The 16,756-nt window shown below is 47.3% G+C and overlaps 1 protein-coding gene across 13 annotated transcripts in view; it reads right to left on the bottom strand.

The window, feature by feature from the left end:
* CIT (citron rho-interacting serine/threonine kinase) overlaps nt 1–16,756 on the bottom strand; it is a 170,611-nt gene that overhangs the window by 14,534 nt on the left and 139,321 nt on the right. For 9 of the 13 annotated variants that reach the window (XR_012325146.1, XM_073790086.1, XM_073790090.1 and 6 more), the window contains 12 exons: nt 15,998–16,102; nt 10,429–10,569; nt 9,894–10,001; nt 8,082–8,244; nt 7,653–7,817; nt 4,374–4,511; nt 3,648–3,828; nt 2,934–3,025; nt 2,337–2,441; nt 1,954–2,123; nt 610–690; nt 378–513 (listed from right to left, as the gene is read on the bottom strand). Coding sequence is in view for 12 of the 13 variants with exons in the window: in XM_073790086.1 (XP_073646187.1) it covers nt 378–513; nt 610–690; nt 1,954–2,123; nt 2,337–2,441; nt 2,934–3,025; nt 3,648–3,828; nt 4,374–4,511; nt 7,653–7,817; nt 8,082–8,244; nt 9,894–10,001; nt 10,429–10,569; nt 15,998–16,102 (1,585 nt within the window). In the remaining variant the exon portion in view is untranslated. The remainder of the gene's footprint in view (nt 1–377; nt 514–609; nt 691–1,953; nt 2,124–2,336; nt 2,442–2,933; nt 3,026–3,647; nt 3,829–4,373; nt 4,512–7,652; nt 7,818–8,081; nt 8,245–9,893; nt 10,002–10,428; nt 10,570–15,997; nt 16,103–16,756) is intronic. The other 4 variants (XM_073790089.1, XM_033836910.2, XM_073790092.1 and 1 more) reach the window with 2 other exon arrangements.

The following is a 16,756-nucleotide window of genomic DNA, read 5'->3' as shown; positions in this document are numbered from 1 at the left end:
CAGGTGGTTCAAAATAAGTGAGAGAGAGAGAGAGAGAGAGAGAGAGAGAGAGAGAGAGGGAGTGTGTGTGTGTGTGAGAGAGAGAGGGAGAGAGAAGGGCGGGGGAAATGTGGCAAACTGCTAATGAGTCGTGCACGCAGATGAAGGGTGTGTGAGAGCAGGGAGAAATGGGAGGCGGGCAGCAGGGCGGGCAGGCGCTCAGAGAGGGGCCGCGTGCGAGCAGAGCGCCGGGGGTGCAGGCACCTACAGGACGCAGAGGGAAGAGCCGCTTCCGCTCCAGCCTGCCCCCAGGAGGGCCTGTCTCCGCGTTCGACAAGCATATGGCGAATCATCTCCCTTACAAGTGAAGGAAAAGCGCCGTGTCCTTGGCCTCCCACCTGCAATCATGAGGAGCTTCTCCAGGTCCTTGATGATGTAAATCTGGAAGACCGCTCCGATCCCTGGGACGTGGGTGAGGGAGTTCTTCAAGACATTCAGCGCATACAGCCCTTCCTCGGTGCCCACCAGCACCACCTGCCGGGGTGCAAGTCCCCAGGCAGAGCGTGAGGGGGGTCACGTCCCCATAACCAGCCCCGACACAGCCGACGGTGCCCAAAAAAACATGGTCACCTGGTCGCTGAAGGGCAGCGTGCAGTTCATGTCGAGCCGGTCATCGCCTTCCAGTTTCAGCAGGGAGTTTCCAAGCAATTTCTTTTCACACGAGAAAGAAAAAAAAGAGAGAGAAAAAAGAGGCCACGGTGAGCTGAACTGTTCATGACCGGACCGTCCAGACAGACAAAAGCAAGAACGGAGAAAAGTTTAATGCCAGGAAGAAGGGCAAGTTCCTCCCGAAGACGCTCAGAAGCACACGTCTACTCGTGGCTTGCCCCGTATTTTGATCTGACCTCAAAAGGCAGGACGTGAATGTTATCGGTATCTCTGGGGTGGCTGTTAATTAGTGCTGGAGTTGTAACTCAGTTCGGATGCAAAACTAAATGAGTGCAGGAGACGCAGAGAGAGAGTCTGTGATACGAAACAAACCGAAGCTGAAGGATGTCCCTGCCAAGGCTTAATAAGCCACACGGACGCTCCTGCCCCTCCAGATGGTGGCACAAGGGCAAAGCCCAGTGTCAGCAGCAAACCAACCCACTTCTGAGTCTCTTTACCTGAACCCACGCGGGCAGAAGCTCGTAGGAGGTACAGTCAGGGCCCTATTGTACACACAGGGATGGGGCGTTCGGTAAAAGGCTCACACGTGGGACAAGGAGATGGGTCATTGAAACAGGTTCACCCCACGAGCAGGAGACTCGTGATTGAGGATTTTCCGATTGCTAACACTTAAAGTGTTTATTAGGAGCTAAGTGTTTGAAAAGAGCTGTTGGGTCTTTGGTGGAGCAAACACCAGTGAGTGATGAGCGCTGTTTGTATCCTGGAATGTTCCAGGAGGAGTGATGCCAATCAAGGCCCACCCACATCTCTAACGTCTTCAGGAGAAGTAGGATTTCAGACCTGCCTTCAGAAGAGCAAATCACATAAAAGCAATTGAGCAGGTTATGAAAAGCCTTCCTGAAGGAGACACGGCTGTCGGCAGCCTTTCGTGCCGCTTCACGGCCAGCGTGCTCGTAACGCAGGCCTTCAAACCACATAAACACTTCCGGGTAAACGAGAGAGAGGATTTCCTTGTAAGTACATTTGCCCTGTGCAGCCAGAACCGAGATGTAGTGCGCCCTGAGAGCTGGCTAAGGGGGTCGACTCCCCCATTCTAGAAGGCTCTGGGGTTTGGAGGGGGACCCACGATGCCAGCCAAGCCGCCTCGAAGCCTGGATTTCTGTCGGCACAGAATCCCGGTCGTGACAGTCTCAAGCCATCACCCCTCAGAGAGGCAGGCCAAGGGGAAACACGGCAGCCGACGGGACTCCCACCAAGTCTGCCCGCTTTACAGAGACAAGCTCCGGCGCCCGTGTGCATACTCACAGCATCGGCTTCTGCCTTTTCCCTAGACACTCTCCCACCTGCGACAACTGACTCTAAGGCGGTGACCCAGCGCTGCTTGTCGGGAAAGCTGGGAGCCAGCAAGTAGAGGGTTCTCCCGGGCCAGCAGGTGGTGTGCGGGTGAGATTCCATCTTCAGCACGTAGGGGACATCTAGGAGATTCGACAGAGCACAGGGTGGGGTTCGCCCACCCCCGCTGGGAACAATGGCCAAGCCACACCTGAGTCCCAGTTACTTAGCAGAAGGCGGGGCCGGGAAGCCTCCTTCGCAGGCTGATCCGCCACGTGCCCCTCCTGCCCTTGCTGACGGATCCAGCCCAGCCCAGCCCAGCCCAGCCCACCTCCGGGGGCCCCGCTGCTCCCCACCTGCTTTGGCTGTGTTTGCGAGTTCAGAAGCACCAACGGCGCCATGAATAGACACGTCCCCGTCGGGAAGGCACAGCTCAAATTCTTCCGCCGGCCTCTGTCCAGCTTGGTGCAAAGAGGAAGGGCAGAAAGGAAAACAAAAGAACAGGAACAAGAACAAGAGGAGACAAGAGGAAAAGAGAGAGAGACGGAGTATGCGGTGGACAGACAGGCGCACGAGAACAGAGGAGGGAAGAGATGTGCGGAGAAGGCGGAGAGGGAAGATAAAAACAAAAGTAAAGTGCGTCAGATGAGTGGCACAGTCAAATTTCGGATGACGATGCGGATTTATGGGTTAGTTGGCTGAGGCGGAAGTTCTCGGAAGGTGTATTAGCAGGTGGAATCTTCAGGGCAGCACCCTGCAGGGTCTTCAGTGGGGAGACCTATAGACGTGAGTATCGTACCAATAACCTTCAGCGCAGTCATTTGGGTTTTAATTTTCAAAAATGGAAACTTGTAGAAGGCTTGCAACGCAGTCCGGAAAACAGAGCCTTCACGCCAAGACTAGGACAGCTGGGCCAACCGCGTGCAATGAGATTCCCTGAGCTATTAATTTACCTTCTCTGGCTTCACTGTCGTAAATGAGGACTTTCGAGCCCTCCAGGACGATGTACTTCCTGTCCCAGCCTTGCTGTCCTCGTTTGTTATTCCTGGGAAAACACAGATGGGAAAGAACTGTTTGAACTCAGAAGAGTCGGGCAGGGGAAAGGGGTGGGGAGGCGAGGGAATCCCGGTGAAGATGCTTCCCTCGAAAACATCGGGAATGAAGTGCAGGGGCAGGGGAAAAAAAAGCTTCCTTCTACCCTTCTGGGACGTAGGCTGGCCTCGGAATTCAACTGATGTTAGACACATGAACAGGAGAAAAGCATACACATTTTATTTTATGCGTACATGGGAGTCTCTGCAAGAAAATAAAGCCCCAAAAGCAGATGGGCCCAAGTGCTTATATACTAAGTTGAACAAAGAGCAGCAACTGAGGAAAGGTAACAGGGTCTGTGTGCACAGACTTCTCTCAGCTGGCCTTGCCCCCCAGCTCCGGGGAGGAGAATGCTTCTTTCCTCCTGGTACAGGAAGAGCAGCTTTTACATGGGAGTTTTATCTCCTACTTTCCAAGAGAGAAAGGGGAGGTCAGAGTGTCACTTTCGCATCTGCTGTTTTCCAAATGCCTTTAGCTCAGAAGTATCCTTACCCCAAAGCGGCCTGTTCTGGGCCGGCACATCCTGCCGCCCTTCACCAGACCCCACCCCAGCCCGAACGGCCTTGCAGCAATACCTGGGCACCTTCATCCACCCTTCCAGGTGCAAGCCGCTGCTGGGCTCCTTGGTCTGGAGACCCGGGGAGTTCATTTTGTCACGGCAGAAGGCCTCAGTGAAGTGCGTGGCATATTCGGCTGGCAGGCCACAGGTGGCCGGCAAGCACGTGGAGCACTTGGGATGACACATGACCTGACATTCTAGGGAAAAGCAGTGAACAACCTGAACACACACTCGGCCGATGCTGGACCGTTCCCTGCCTCTGCCAGCCAACCCCCCGCCTGGCCCGTCCATCTGGCCCCGCCATTCAGGGCATCCCTAACCTTTCCCAGGAGCCAGGCCCCTACGGAGAAGAGGAAACGAGACAGCCAGACACTCTCAACCCAGTTTTCCTGGTTTCTCCCAGGCTGCCACAGACAGGTGTGTAAAACACATCTGCACGTTTCCCTTGGAGCCAGCACACAGCCTAAAGGCAGGGAGAGACCAGCCTGACGGAAAGGGAGCTGGAAGTTCACAAAGCCCAAGGCATTTTGCACAGGGAATTGGAGACGTGAGCTGACAACACGTATAAACTCCCTCTTGAACAGGGGAAAAATAGTGTCCTCCCACTAAGACTAAAAGCTTGAAAATGAATGCACTCATGATGAGGAATTTAAAAAGGAAAAAAAAACCCCAACCCCATCGGACAGAATCTTAGGTGGAGATGCACAGGCACCCTCCCCCCACGCACAGCAGCTGCTCTTACCAAGACACTTGGATGCCTGGCGCCCAAAGTGCACGGTATCCAGACACACAGCGCACTGCGTGGCTCGCATGTTCAGTCCTACATTGAACCGGTGAGGAATGTTGTGGTGCATGCGCTCCTTAAGACGTCGGCTGAATTCTGGAGGAAAATTTTTTCAAAAAAATCATTAAAGTGCTGCAAATTATACCACCAAGAAGGTGAAAAGACGCCCCACAGAATAGGAAAAGTGTTCGCAAATCATCCCTCTGACAAGGAGTTTAGAGAATATAGGAAGAACTATAGGAAGAACAGAATATAGAAAGAACAAGAATATAGGAAGAACTCTTATGAAGCAATAGGAAAAAGACAACCCAATTAAAAAATGGGCAAAAGATCTGAAAAGACATCTCTCCAAAGAAGATAAATGGCCGAGAAGCACAAGAAAACATGCTCAACGTCATTCATCATTAGGGAAATGCAAATAAACACCACAGTGAGATACTAGTTGACGCTCGCTGGGTTATCCAGACTCAAAAATATGGAAAATGCATGTTGGTAAAGATGTGGAGAAATGAAGGTCCTCATACGCTGCTGGTGGGAAAGCAAATGGTGCAGCCATTTTGGAATCCAGTTTGGTCGTTCCCCATAAAGTTAAACACAGAGTTACCAGATGACCCAGCAATTCCACTCCTAGGTCTACACACCCAGGAGAAATGAAAAGATTATGTAGCCACAAAATCTGTGCACAGATGTTCACAGCAGCATTATTTATGATAGCCAAAAAATGGAAACAATCTAAATGTCCACTGATGGATTAATACAGAAACAAGATGTAATAACCACACAATAGAATATTATTCAGCAATTAAAAAAATGAAGTACTGATAAATACTACAAGATGAATGAATCTCAAAAACATTATGCTCTATGAAAGAAGCTAGACACAAAAAGTCGTACGTGGTATGATTCATTTATAGGAAACGTCCAGGATAGCAAATCCATGGAGACAGAAAGCAGACTGGTGGTTGTCAGAGGCTCCATGAAGGGGGAAATGGGAAGCAACTGCCAATGGGTGTAGGGTTGTTTTGTTTTTTGGGTTTTTTTTTGGGGGGGGGTTGGACCAAAAATGTTTAAAAATTAGAATGTGATGGTTGCACAGCCTTGTGAACTTACTAAAAAACAATGAATTATACATTTCAAACAAATAAATTGTATAGTATGTGAATTATATCTCAATAAAGCTGTTAAAAAACATTAGAGCACGTTAGTGACGGATTGTAAAATTACTTTAACACTAATAGATGTGTCTAGATTTATATGAACCAAATTAAAATCACCATTATCTGGTTATTAGGAATTAGGTTTTATTTAAGAACGTATCACTGGCAGCAGATTGTTAATACAATGGCATAGATATTTGTGAGCATAGAGACACATATGCTTCTAAGTCAGTTGTTTATAAATATTTTAGTCATAAACGGTTTGTTTTCCACATGAGATCATGGATCTAGAGCTTTTCAGAATCGTTTAAAGATCACTATTCTGAATTACAGAACTTCTGATTATTCAATACATAAACTGACTGAAGAATTCTCACTTCATGCCCAGCTCTTTCATGAATAACCTCCTTTTTTAAAAAAAACAACTTTTAAGCCTCAAACAACTGATTCTTACATTTATAGTCCAGTCAGTTAAAATTAACAAGATTGATTTTTTTCCATTTAGAAGGCCCCCTTCTCAACAGTGACCTAACTAGCTAACGGCAGCTTTAAATAGAAAAATTCAGGATCCATATTTCTGAATCCAAATTGATTTCTCCATATAATGCTATTCCTGTTCCTTTATCAGAAAGTCATGAGGAATAAATAACATAAATGCACTTTGAAACGGTGAACAAGCCATGCACACGAAGGAGATGCTTCGAGTATTCCAAACTACTCAGGGAGCTGCTCTACGCAGCCTCATCGAAGGACACGGGGGCCAGAAATGATTTTCCTCTGTGTTACCAGCTCCACTTTGATGACTGTAAGAGTGAAGCTCTGTGATTCAAAGTGTTATGTAAACATAGGAAATGAGATGACATCATCGCTGAAGAAAACAACGACAACAAAATCCCATCAAGATTGGCAGCTAAGGTGGGTTGATAGTGGGACTTCCCTGGCGGTCCAGTGGTTAAGAGTCCACGCTTCCACTGCAGGGGGCAAGGGTTCAATCCCTGGTAGGGGAACTAAAATCCCTCATGCTGCACAGCAGGGCCAAAAATAAGTAAATAAGATAAAGTGCATAGCTGGTGATACCGTGATATTAAACCACAGCTCTACTCCACTCTCTGTATGACTTTCCAAACCACCTTCCTTGGCTTTTTTTTTTTTTTTAAGTCCTTTCCGTCTCTAGGTGAACAGAGTACTTTTAAGCCCACAAAGTAAAATTCCTCACACCACTGGTATAAATTGGCACAAATTACCAACTTTCAAAATGAACATAACCTTTAACCTGATTCATTTCCCAAGGACTTATCCTACAGTCATAGCACCCACAGAGCTGCAGGGTGTTCACTGCAGGATACATATGGAAACAAGGAACTGGAAATAACCTAAATGCCCATCGACAGGGGTCTGGATTAATAGGTGAATCATACACCTCCCACCATGGAAGACCACACAGCCCTCTAGAAGGACGGGGTCGATCATATGTGTTAATACGAAACTGGCTAAGATAGCATTTTAACTAAAAGAAGAAAGATGTTCTGCAGTGTATAGCAGCGGCCCCCAACCTTTTTGGCACCAGGGACCGGTTTCGTTGAAGACGATTTTTCCAGGGACCGGTGCGGGGGGCAGGGGGTGGGGGATGGTTCGGGTGGTAACACGAGCAATGGGGAGCGGGGATGACGCTTCGCTCGCTCGCCCGCCGCTCACCTCCTGCTGTGCGCCCAGTTCCTAACAGGCCACGGACCGGTACCGGTCCACAGCCCGGGGGTTGGAGACTCCTGGTGTAGAGCACAGTGGGCTATGATATTTATGAAAGACAAAAGGACTGAGAAAAATATGTTATTTTCTCCTGACTCTTAAAGATGATTATATAAAACACCTGCATAATACAGACATGCAGTTACGTGCATGAACGATGGCTGGAAGAGCACAATGGTTGACTCTGGGTAAGGGAACCGGGGTGGGGAGAAGGCTTACTTCTTACTCTTTATCCTTTAGTGTTATTACTTGTCATTTTCACCTTAGGTCTGCATTTCTCAGTCCATTTAAAAAAATGTCGATGCATGTCCAGTGGCCCCTTTTGAGGACATACCCTCTGGAGTCGAAGACTCCTTCCTGCGGCTGGACGGCGGGGCGAGCAGGCTCAGGGCGCTGGGCTGGTGCTCGGGCGACCGCACGATGGCGGACATGGCGATCTGCTGCCTGGCGGTGGCCGGCGTGGACGGGTGCGGGTGGTCTGCGGCTTTCCGGTGGGCTGCTGGGGAGAGACGGGTCCAACGCCTTTCGGTTAGCAGGGCCCCCGAGAGGCCCCAACCAAGTGGACCGCCCCGGGGGCTGGCTATCAAAGGCCCGAGACCAAAAGTACACACAGGGTGCCCGATCGGCAATGCCGAGGATGCCGTGAATCGTTCAGACGTGGGATGTCTGGGCTGTCACCACGAGGCTGAACTAGTCTCGGCCAATCTCCTTGAGATCGGTCCTCTGCCTCGTCCACCGCACTTGGCTTCGAGGGCACCCGTACCTTCCTCCCGGGCGGAGCGGAGCTCGATGCGGGTCTTCTGCAGGGCTTCCTCGAGCTCCGCGCAGCGAGCTTTCTCCTTCTCCAGAGCCACCTTCAGCTCATTGTACTGCAGAGGAACCTGTGTGGGCAAAGCAGGGTCCTCTTTCCGTCGACTAAATAAACCCTAGCAATGGAAACAGAGATATCTCCTAACTCCTGGAAATTGGCACTGGGAACTAGTGAAAGGAACTCTGCCTCGGGAGGAGCAGACCACGGGAGTCGGGCACATACTCACTGCAAGCGGGTTTAGTAAAAATGGCATGTGAAGGGGGAGGGGGGGACCGAGCCACAGCCCCTCCCAGCCGGCTGGAAAAAAAATAGGGGCGTGGAAGTTTTCACCGAGAGGGTCAGAGATGCTTGAATTGCCACCACCTCTTCCTTTAGCATTCCCAAGAAGGAGAGCCATTTCCTGAGCCTTTACCCTCAAAAAATGGAAGTGGAGGATGGAAAGGAGACATGGTTCAGAAATCACTCTCGCCTTGAATTTGTCTCATGATGCTTCGTTACAAGACACAGAGATGAGTATTTTTTTTTAAAGGAAGCAAAAAAAATTAAAAAATGGAATACTAAAATAATGTCACCACAAGGGGCTTATGCAAAAAACATGCAAATGGAACATGTATTGTACATGGGAAAGAAAAGTATAACGTAGGGTAATGGGAGCGAAAACGAACCAAAAAAATACACGGAAGCACCCTGACTATATCAAGTGACAAACTCAGATAACAGTCCGCTGATAAAATAAACCAGATTCAGTATCATCAGCACCAACAGGCACGATCACACAGCACACAAGGAAACCCGCCTCCACAACCACCACTGCCGCTCTGGTGCCTTCCCGTAAAGAGAACAAAGGGACCAAGAGACCGGCCGCCTCCTTCAGCCCACTCCCCAGTATCCTGTCATCGGAGGCCTTCCCTGTACCACCGCCAGTGCTACTCTGGCATCTGGGTGCCTTGGGAAGAAGCTTCAGGCTCCTTAGAGACCTTCTGGAACTGAGAACACATGACCAAACCTTCAGTGGTTCAGGGAAGCATGCTTTGGGCTTATTAAAAATCTTCCCATGTGTGCCTATGTATCACCCTGTCCATCTGTTTCTTTTGGTCATTGTTTTCAATTTATATGTTACAATTTTAAAGAGATGGAGCCGCACCCCGTGGAAGGGACAGCTATCCAGTCAGACATTTGGGGCAGGTTACGTCAGCTCTCTGGGTCCCAGTCTCTTCTTGAGCCAATCAGAAGGACTGAGCAGATGATGGCTAGTTTTTCTGGAGTCCCATACACATGACCTGAGAATCCTTCTACGGCCCCATACAGATGACATATTAAAACCTCTGGTATCCCATCCCCATGACCTAAGAACCCCTCTCTGTCTAGAATCCCATACAAGTGACCTGTAATCTCTCCAGAATCCTGTACATGTGAGCAGGGAACCCCTCTGGAGTCCAGGACGCTGACCTGAGTATAAACCTTCCTCTCTGCTACCTCCCCCACCCCAGCTGCCTGGGAAAAAACTATCACTGCCTTCACAGAGGAAGGCATGACAACTTCAAAGGCCATGAACACAAAATGGTGTATTACAGACTCGAGAGTGATCGCTTCTCTTGAAGAGCTATTCTGATGATCCCAAAGCCTCTTTTTCAACCCCAAACAAAACAAGGTGCATTTTGTTTTCTCTGATGTTCCTAGGATTATCTATCCCAGTGGGCTTTACAGAATCACCACGATTGAGCAAAACTGTCAGCTCCCCGCTTTTCAAACCCTCTGACCCACCTTTTTCTTTTTAGCAGGTTGGTCCATTTTGGCTTGCAGAAAATCGATGAGTTTGGTTTGTTGAGAAATAGTGCCTTCCATTTTCACCTTTTCATGAGAATAGAGAACCTAAAATTTGTGAAAACGAAAAGCACCTCAGACACCGAAAGAAGTATACTTTTAAACTCGGTACTTTAAGAAAATAAAAAATAAAGTTGTTACAATATTAACATACGAAAAATTCAACCCAAGCCGCACTGGGCCAATCTTTATTTACTTAGTTCTGATCTTACTGCCCACCATCCCCCCCAAAAAGATGGACTGAAGTACGGACAGATATGTGAAAAAGCAAAAAATAGCGAATGGCAAGTAGGAGAATCTAGAGGGTGGTCATGATAGAAATTTCCCAGCTTCTCTGAACGTTAGAAAATCCTCATAATAAAATACTGGGAAAAACACACAACATGAAGATACTGCCCATTTGACCAGACAGATGGCTTTTAGCCATCATGCTTTGCTCCTGCAGACACTTTAAGTTCCCTTTGCCAGTTCTCACCTGAATGTTCTCTAGCTGATATTCCAGATCACTCCTTTCTGTCTTCAGCAGATCAGCCCGATCTAGAGCTTCCTGTAGCCCTTGAGTCAGACGGAAAATATGACTCTTTTGCATGTCCATCTGCTGCTGTAACTTGGCTTGCTGGTAGGAAGAGAGGCAGGAGAGGCTTCATACCACACACAAAGCAACGTGCTCCCTCACTGTCCCTATTACAAACTAATTTCAGACATGGCACCAAAAGCTCGGCTCATTCCGGAATGACCAACTGTCTGCTATTCCAAAATGATGCATGTGCAGTTAAAAAGAACTTGCACAGAAATCTCTGATGGCCAGCCACTCACAAGGTGCCCACCACAACAAGAAGTCCAGACTGGTGGGTCTGCCTTCCCAATCAGAGTTGCAGTTAAGGATATTTTGGTACTTCATAGTACGGGCCATCTGAGTTGACATCTAAGGCAGTATGCCTTAATGCCATGACAGCCACGTTCTGATTTGTCCTTATTTTTTTTTTTTAAGATCTCAATTGCTGTTAAGAGAACTCACTTTGTGATTCTCTGTGTGGAATATACAAAGGGGAGTCAGGGCTTCCCTGGTGGCACAGTGGATAAGAATCCGCCTTCCAATGCAGGGGACATGGGTTCGATCCCTGGTCTGGGAACATCCCACATGCCGCGGAGCAACAAAGGCCGTGCGCCACAACTACTGAGCCCATGTGCCTAGAGCCCGTGCTCCGCAACAAGAGAAGCCACCACAATGAGAAGCCCACGCAGGGCAACACAGTAGCCCCCGCTCGCCACAACTAGAGAAAGCCCACGGACAGCAACGAAGACCCAACGCAGCCAAAAATAAAAACAAATAAATAAATAAATTGATTTAAAAAAAAAAAGGGTCATAGCACCTCTAACTCAAACAGCACTTCGTCAGGGTGTGGGACCAACAAGCACCCCAATAGCCACAGTCGCAGGAGATATTTCTACCATGTGGGGAGGAAGGAAGATCCCAGGTTCAGTACAAGTGTCGGTAAAACCCAAGGAAAACAAAATTCTATTTAGGACATTGGAAATCGCTTTGTGCTGGAAATCTCTCTCCAATTTTTTTTACAATGGAAGTCAACCAGAAAACAGAGCAGGCTATAAAGATACTGGGTTTATGACTCTCTTTTCCTAAAATGCTTCTGTTTCTAAAAAGCAGGGAAGAATAGCTATCCTGACAAGATGCTGCTTCATTTCACCCAACCCCTTGGGTCCAATCTAACCACACCACCAGTGGCCCAAATACTCCCTTCCCTGGTGGCCTAGAGCCTCTGCGGCCTTAAGGACAGAGGGCTGGTAAAGAGCTATAACCATCAGCACGGGAGTTTCCCAGCAGGCGAGGGCAAACCTCGGTGGCCCACGCCCCAGCCAGCCAAAGGCTACTGATGACCTCGGAATCTGCTGAAACCTCGCTACCTTATTTCTCTTCCCTCCACTGATGCTTGTCTGTCCATTCCTACTCCTCACCTGCCCTTCCTCTTGAGAGGCAGCTGATCCCCTGAGGCATCATGGTGTCATGGAAAAGAACCTGGGCTTTAGAATGTTCCAGACCCTGGTTCAAATCCTGACTTTAACTCTCATTAGCCCTGTGACCAGGGGCAGCTCACTGCCTCTCAGACCCTCAGTCTCTTCGTCTGTAAGTGGGGGTAATAACTCCCTTCACTGGCTGACACATCAAGCACAGTGCCCAGCATACAGCACATGCTCGATGAATCTTAGCGCTGCCTCCTTCGTCTGTCTTTCTTCCCTCCATCCCGTTCAGGTGCGCCCCCCTCACCTTTCCATCTTCCTTTCCTGCCCGAACCTACTCCGACAGCCTCTCCCCATCAGTCCTCCGTAAAGCAGGATACTAACTTATGATCACCTGCCCTGTGTGCGTGACCTGGAATTTCTGAATCAAACCACAGCACCCCCTAAAATACAGGGAAAGAAAGAGAGAAAACAGCTAAGATAACCTCCTCTAGGGAGCTATCTGTCCCCTGTAGCACAAATGATTACTTCTTGCAAATTATCCACTTTAGTTTCTCTCCACTATTTTAGGACAACACTAATTACTAGGCAGGAAGCAGAGAAACAAGTGCTAGGGACAAGAATCTGTTTGGTGACAGCCAGGCCCAAAATATTTCTCTAGAATCAACACATCAACTGTCCATTAGCTTTCCAGGAAATAGGCTACTTATTTACTACAATAGAAAACAAGAGTGACATTTGTGCTCAATGAAATGTTTTACAAAACCATTAACCTGCTTCCCAGAGAGAGGTAAATGGAGGCTGTTCCCAGACAGTGTTAGAGTGAAAAGAGGGCTCTAGCCACGTGCTTAGATCTGTCCCCCAATTTTATGAGGGTGACAGGAAACTGGGAGGAAGCACAAAGGAACTAGATGACAGAACCAGAGCATGAAACAACTCTGGTGGCTGGGAAGATGGATCAAAACCAACAAGAGAAGGTTTAATAGGATGGTATTTTTTAAACACATCAACTGAATAAAGAAAGATGTTTAAAAAAAAAAAAAAAACTTGTAGAAGGGCTGGTGGTGATTTAACAGATCGATGGGTGTCAGCAGTGTGCCAAAGCCACACAAAGAGCTTGGGGTCGCTGGCAGAGATATTCGGAGCCCAGAATGGAAGTGGAGATAGCCCTATGCTGTGCTGTTCAAACCACAGGGGCTTCTAGAAACTCTCTTCGGAAAGAAAAATCTATCAGAAAAGAACATCCCAAACATGGAAGGGCTTCAAGTGTTCCATTTAGAAAAGAGAAGGCAATATGGAGTGGGAAAGCTACAGAGATATCGAATCAGCCGTCACAGAGATGATACAATAAAAAGTAGTAGTTCTCTCACAGAAGTGTCACAAGGACTATAGGAGTTAATTCATGGAAAGCACTCAGAAAGGCACCTGGCATATAGTACGTGCTAATTAAACATTAGTTATTTCGATTACTAGTCAAGTGATTTGATCATTAATCAGTATTAACCTCCTACTTTGGTTGGAAATATGAGACTACACCCTGTTTTCATATGTTTCGATGTAACAGAAACAATGGTTGGAAGTTACAGGCTTTAGTTTACAATAAGAAAGGACTTTCCAAGAGTTGCAGGTGCCAGAAAAATGAGCTGGAATGTCTAAAGTCACTCTGAATTTTGATACTGAGGCCAAGGTTCACCGAGGCCCACCTATGCGGAGGGTTGGGGAAGGGACTCTCTACCTTGGAGGGGGATTAACTCGACAGGATTAGCAAGTGGACTCTGAGCTCTGGCGTCACGTCCAAAAGACTAATCATGCCTGTAAAGGGCAGTGTCAGAAAAGCTTCTGAGGCCATTTCTGGCCCGAGAGAAAAGATCTGGGAGAAAGATCCGTTAGTGCCCAGGACAGGAATAATAAAGGGAACAGCGGTGCAAGTGCTGGGAATTTGCAATAAATGACACACAAAAATTCTTTCCAACTCTGAGGCACTGATTCTGACCCCATTTACAAGAATCTGCACCTGATGGAGGGGAGAGCCAGGCTGAGCCCCCGGTCTCCTGCTTACAGAAGGCCCACCACAAGCCAGCATGCCAGCTGCGTTCCGGACAATAAAGATTGTTCTTAGTTCCCTAATGGTTTCGGCTGTCAGTGAGATCTGCCTCCCATTCAATGGCAGCCAGACAGACATCTGCTCAAAAAGCCCTCTGTGAGGTGCAGAATGGAGAACTGGAAACGTTCCCAGGTAGTTTTAGAAGTGAGAACAAGGGAACTGAATCAGGATTCCAGCCTGCTCTTCCTAGCCCTGCCACTGACTCACCATGTAACCTCGGACCAAAGCACTGAGCTGTTGGGGCCAGCGCTCCTTCCTTGAAAGGAAAAGAGGACAGGCGAGAACACTGATTATTTCTGTTCCTCCTGTTTCCAACAGGTGCCTCAAGTGGGGTTGTTGCCTATTCATTCCAGATAAAAGACCACCATTCTCTATCTGACCACCGGGGTGATTTGTCAATTTCTATTATAATGTTCTTAGTGTCACCTTTGGTGAATTTCCCACCCACGTGTGTGTATGTTTGTGTGTGTGTGTGTGTGTGTGTGTGTGTGTGTGTAATTGATTTAAAAAATTTTTTGTTGTGGTAAAATATACATAAAATTTACCACTTTAATCATTTTTAATTGCACAGTTCTGTGGCAGTAAGTATATTCACATGGTTGTACGTCACCATCATCCATCTCCAGAACTTTCCAAAACTCCCACCCATATTTTTTAAACCCTCATTCTATAAAACATTTTACATTCACCTGCAAAATTTTCACCACACTTTTCGAACTTAATAACATAGTCATAATATTTCTACCAGCAGAGCCCCTCAGGGGCTACAGGTAGCACACAATAAAACCTCAGTTCACCAGAATAGATAATCTGGCTAATTCAACCGTCAGGCTCCCTATGGCTTAAACAGAACACTCTTGGAGTCCAGCTTCTCGTGAAATATCTTTATAAAGTGCATTTGTCCCGATAGGTCAATTCTAATGAACAAAGCCGAATTATCAGTGATTCAACCAAACCAGGGCTTTGTTTGGGAGTGGGAAGTTGTCATCAGTTTAAACAGAGATTTTCAGAATTCTGTTAAAAGGTACAGGAAATAACATAAGGAATGGATTGGTTTGGGAGACCAATTTGAGCTTTTCGTTTTGTGTCTCAAAAGCAGGGCATCATTTTTTTTAAACTGAATTAACTGGGTGTTCAAAAGCCTTCATGAGATTTGGCACTCAGTGTAATCTGATCAGGTCTCTGCCCCGTGCACAAAGCTAATTACATGGTTGTCCTATCAGCCTGCAAACTTCATGTACTTTGGACATAAAATCTAAAGAAGAATTTAACTCAATATCTATGTGCCTGCATATTTAATAAACTTCCACTTGGCACAGACTCGCTGTGTACTAGACACACCATTAAGCACCATTTGGGAGGACACAAGGACAAAGAGGACCCCGGCCTTCGTGACACATTCTTTTAACGTGTTAAACACCTTTAAGAAAGTATCCGGGACTTCGCTGGTGGCGCAGTGGTTAAGAATCTGCCTGCCAAGGCAGGGGACACGGGTTCCAGCCCTGGTCTGGCAAGATCCCACATGCCGCGGAGCAACTAAGCCCATGCACCACAACTACTGAGCCTGTGCTCTAGAGCCCACGAGCCACAACTACTGAAGCCAGCGCACCTAGAGCCCATGCTCCGCTACAAGAGAAGCCACCGCAACAAGAAGCCCGCACACCACAACGAGGAGTAGCCCCCGCTCGCCGCAACTAGAGAAAGCCCGCGCGCAGCAACGAAGACCCAACGCAGCCATAAATGAATAAATAAATAAATAATAAAATAAAAAGATATAATGAAATAAAATTTAAAAAAAAAGAAAGAAAGAAAAAAAAAGGAAGTATCCGGTGACCACCTTACTCTTCCTTGAAAATTTCCACTTTGAAATCTGAACGCCTTAATTTGGATCTGCCCACCTGAAGACAACAGATATTCACTTGAGAGTCCACCCGGCTCTATTTGCCCGGCGTTTTACACTCACCTCTTCCAGAAGCCTTTGTTTGAGCTCTCGTTCCGTCTCCAGCTTCTGTTGTAAACTTCGGGCATTCATTTCAAGCATGGCGTGTTTCTTCTCCAGGTCATTGAGCTGGACATTTGGAAAAAATTGGCCGTGACACCACATTTAGTAATGTCAGACGCTAACAACTTCTGCAAATATCCACAAACCTTCTCAGGTAAAGAATAATCAAGTTCTAAAGGTCGGAACATAAATACTGGTTTTTTTAAAAGTATATCACAAATGTCCCTGTCATAGATAAGCCTTATGTGCGTTATTCTGTGGGGAGAGAATATTATTTCTAAGGGATGGGTCATATGTAGGAGGATGACTTCTCAAGAATTTGTTTATCTGACATGCTTCGGCTGAATTAAATCATCACATTCTGAATGCTTACTACTCGCATAGGATAATATCAGGAGCTTTGGATGAAAGGACAGACAAGCTCTCTCCAGGATCTTACATCAGGTCACAAAGGCAGAGGGTGGCACCATAACCAGACACGTATACAAACAGTGACTGCTTTGGCAGGTGACGATTTCGATAAGAGGTACGGAGAAGAGAAATTCATCCTGAGAGACTAGTCGTCAAGAGAAGATGGGGTCAGAATGTCTAGAGTCTTAAAGGATGGGTAGGACTTTGCTATAGAATACTTTAAGAACAGTCAGGTAAAAAAAAATATCCTTCAAGCTAAACACAAAAGCGTTCATTTATCTCTAAATAATACATTTACTTTCCTCATGG

This window comes from Tursiops truncatus, chromosome 13, assembly GCF_011762595.2.
Source record: "Tursiops truncatus isolate mTurTru1 chromosome 13, mTurTru1.mat.Y, whole genome shotgun sequence".
Lineage (NCBI taxonomy): Eukaryota > Metazoa > Chordata > Mammalia > Artiodactyla > Delphinidae > Tursiops > Tursiops truncatus.
The sequence above is the reverse complement of the archived record's forward strand: the minus strand, read 5'-3'. Positions and strand labels throughout refer to the sequence as shown.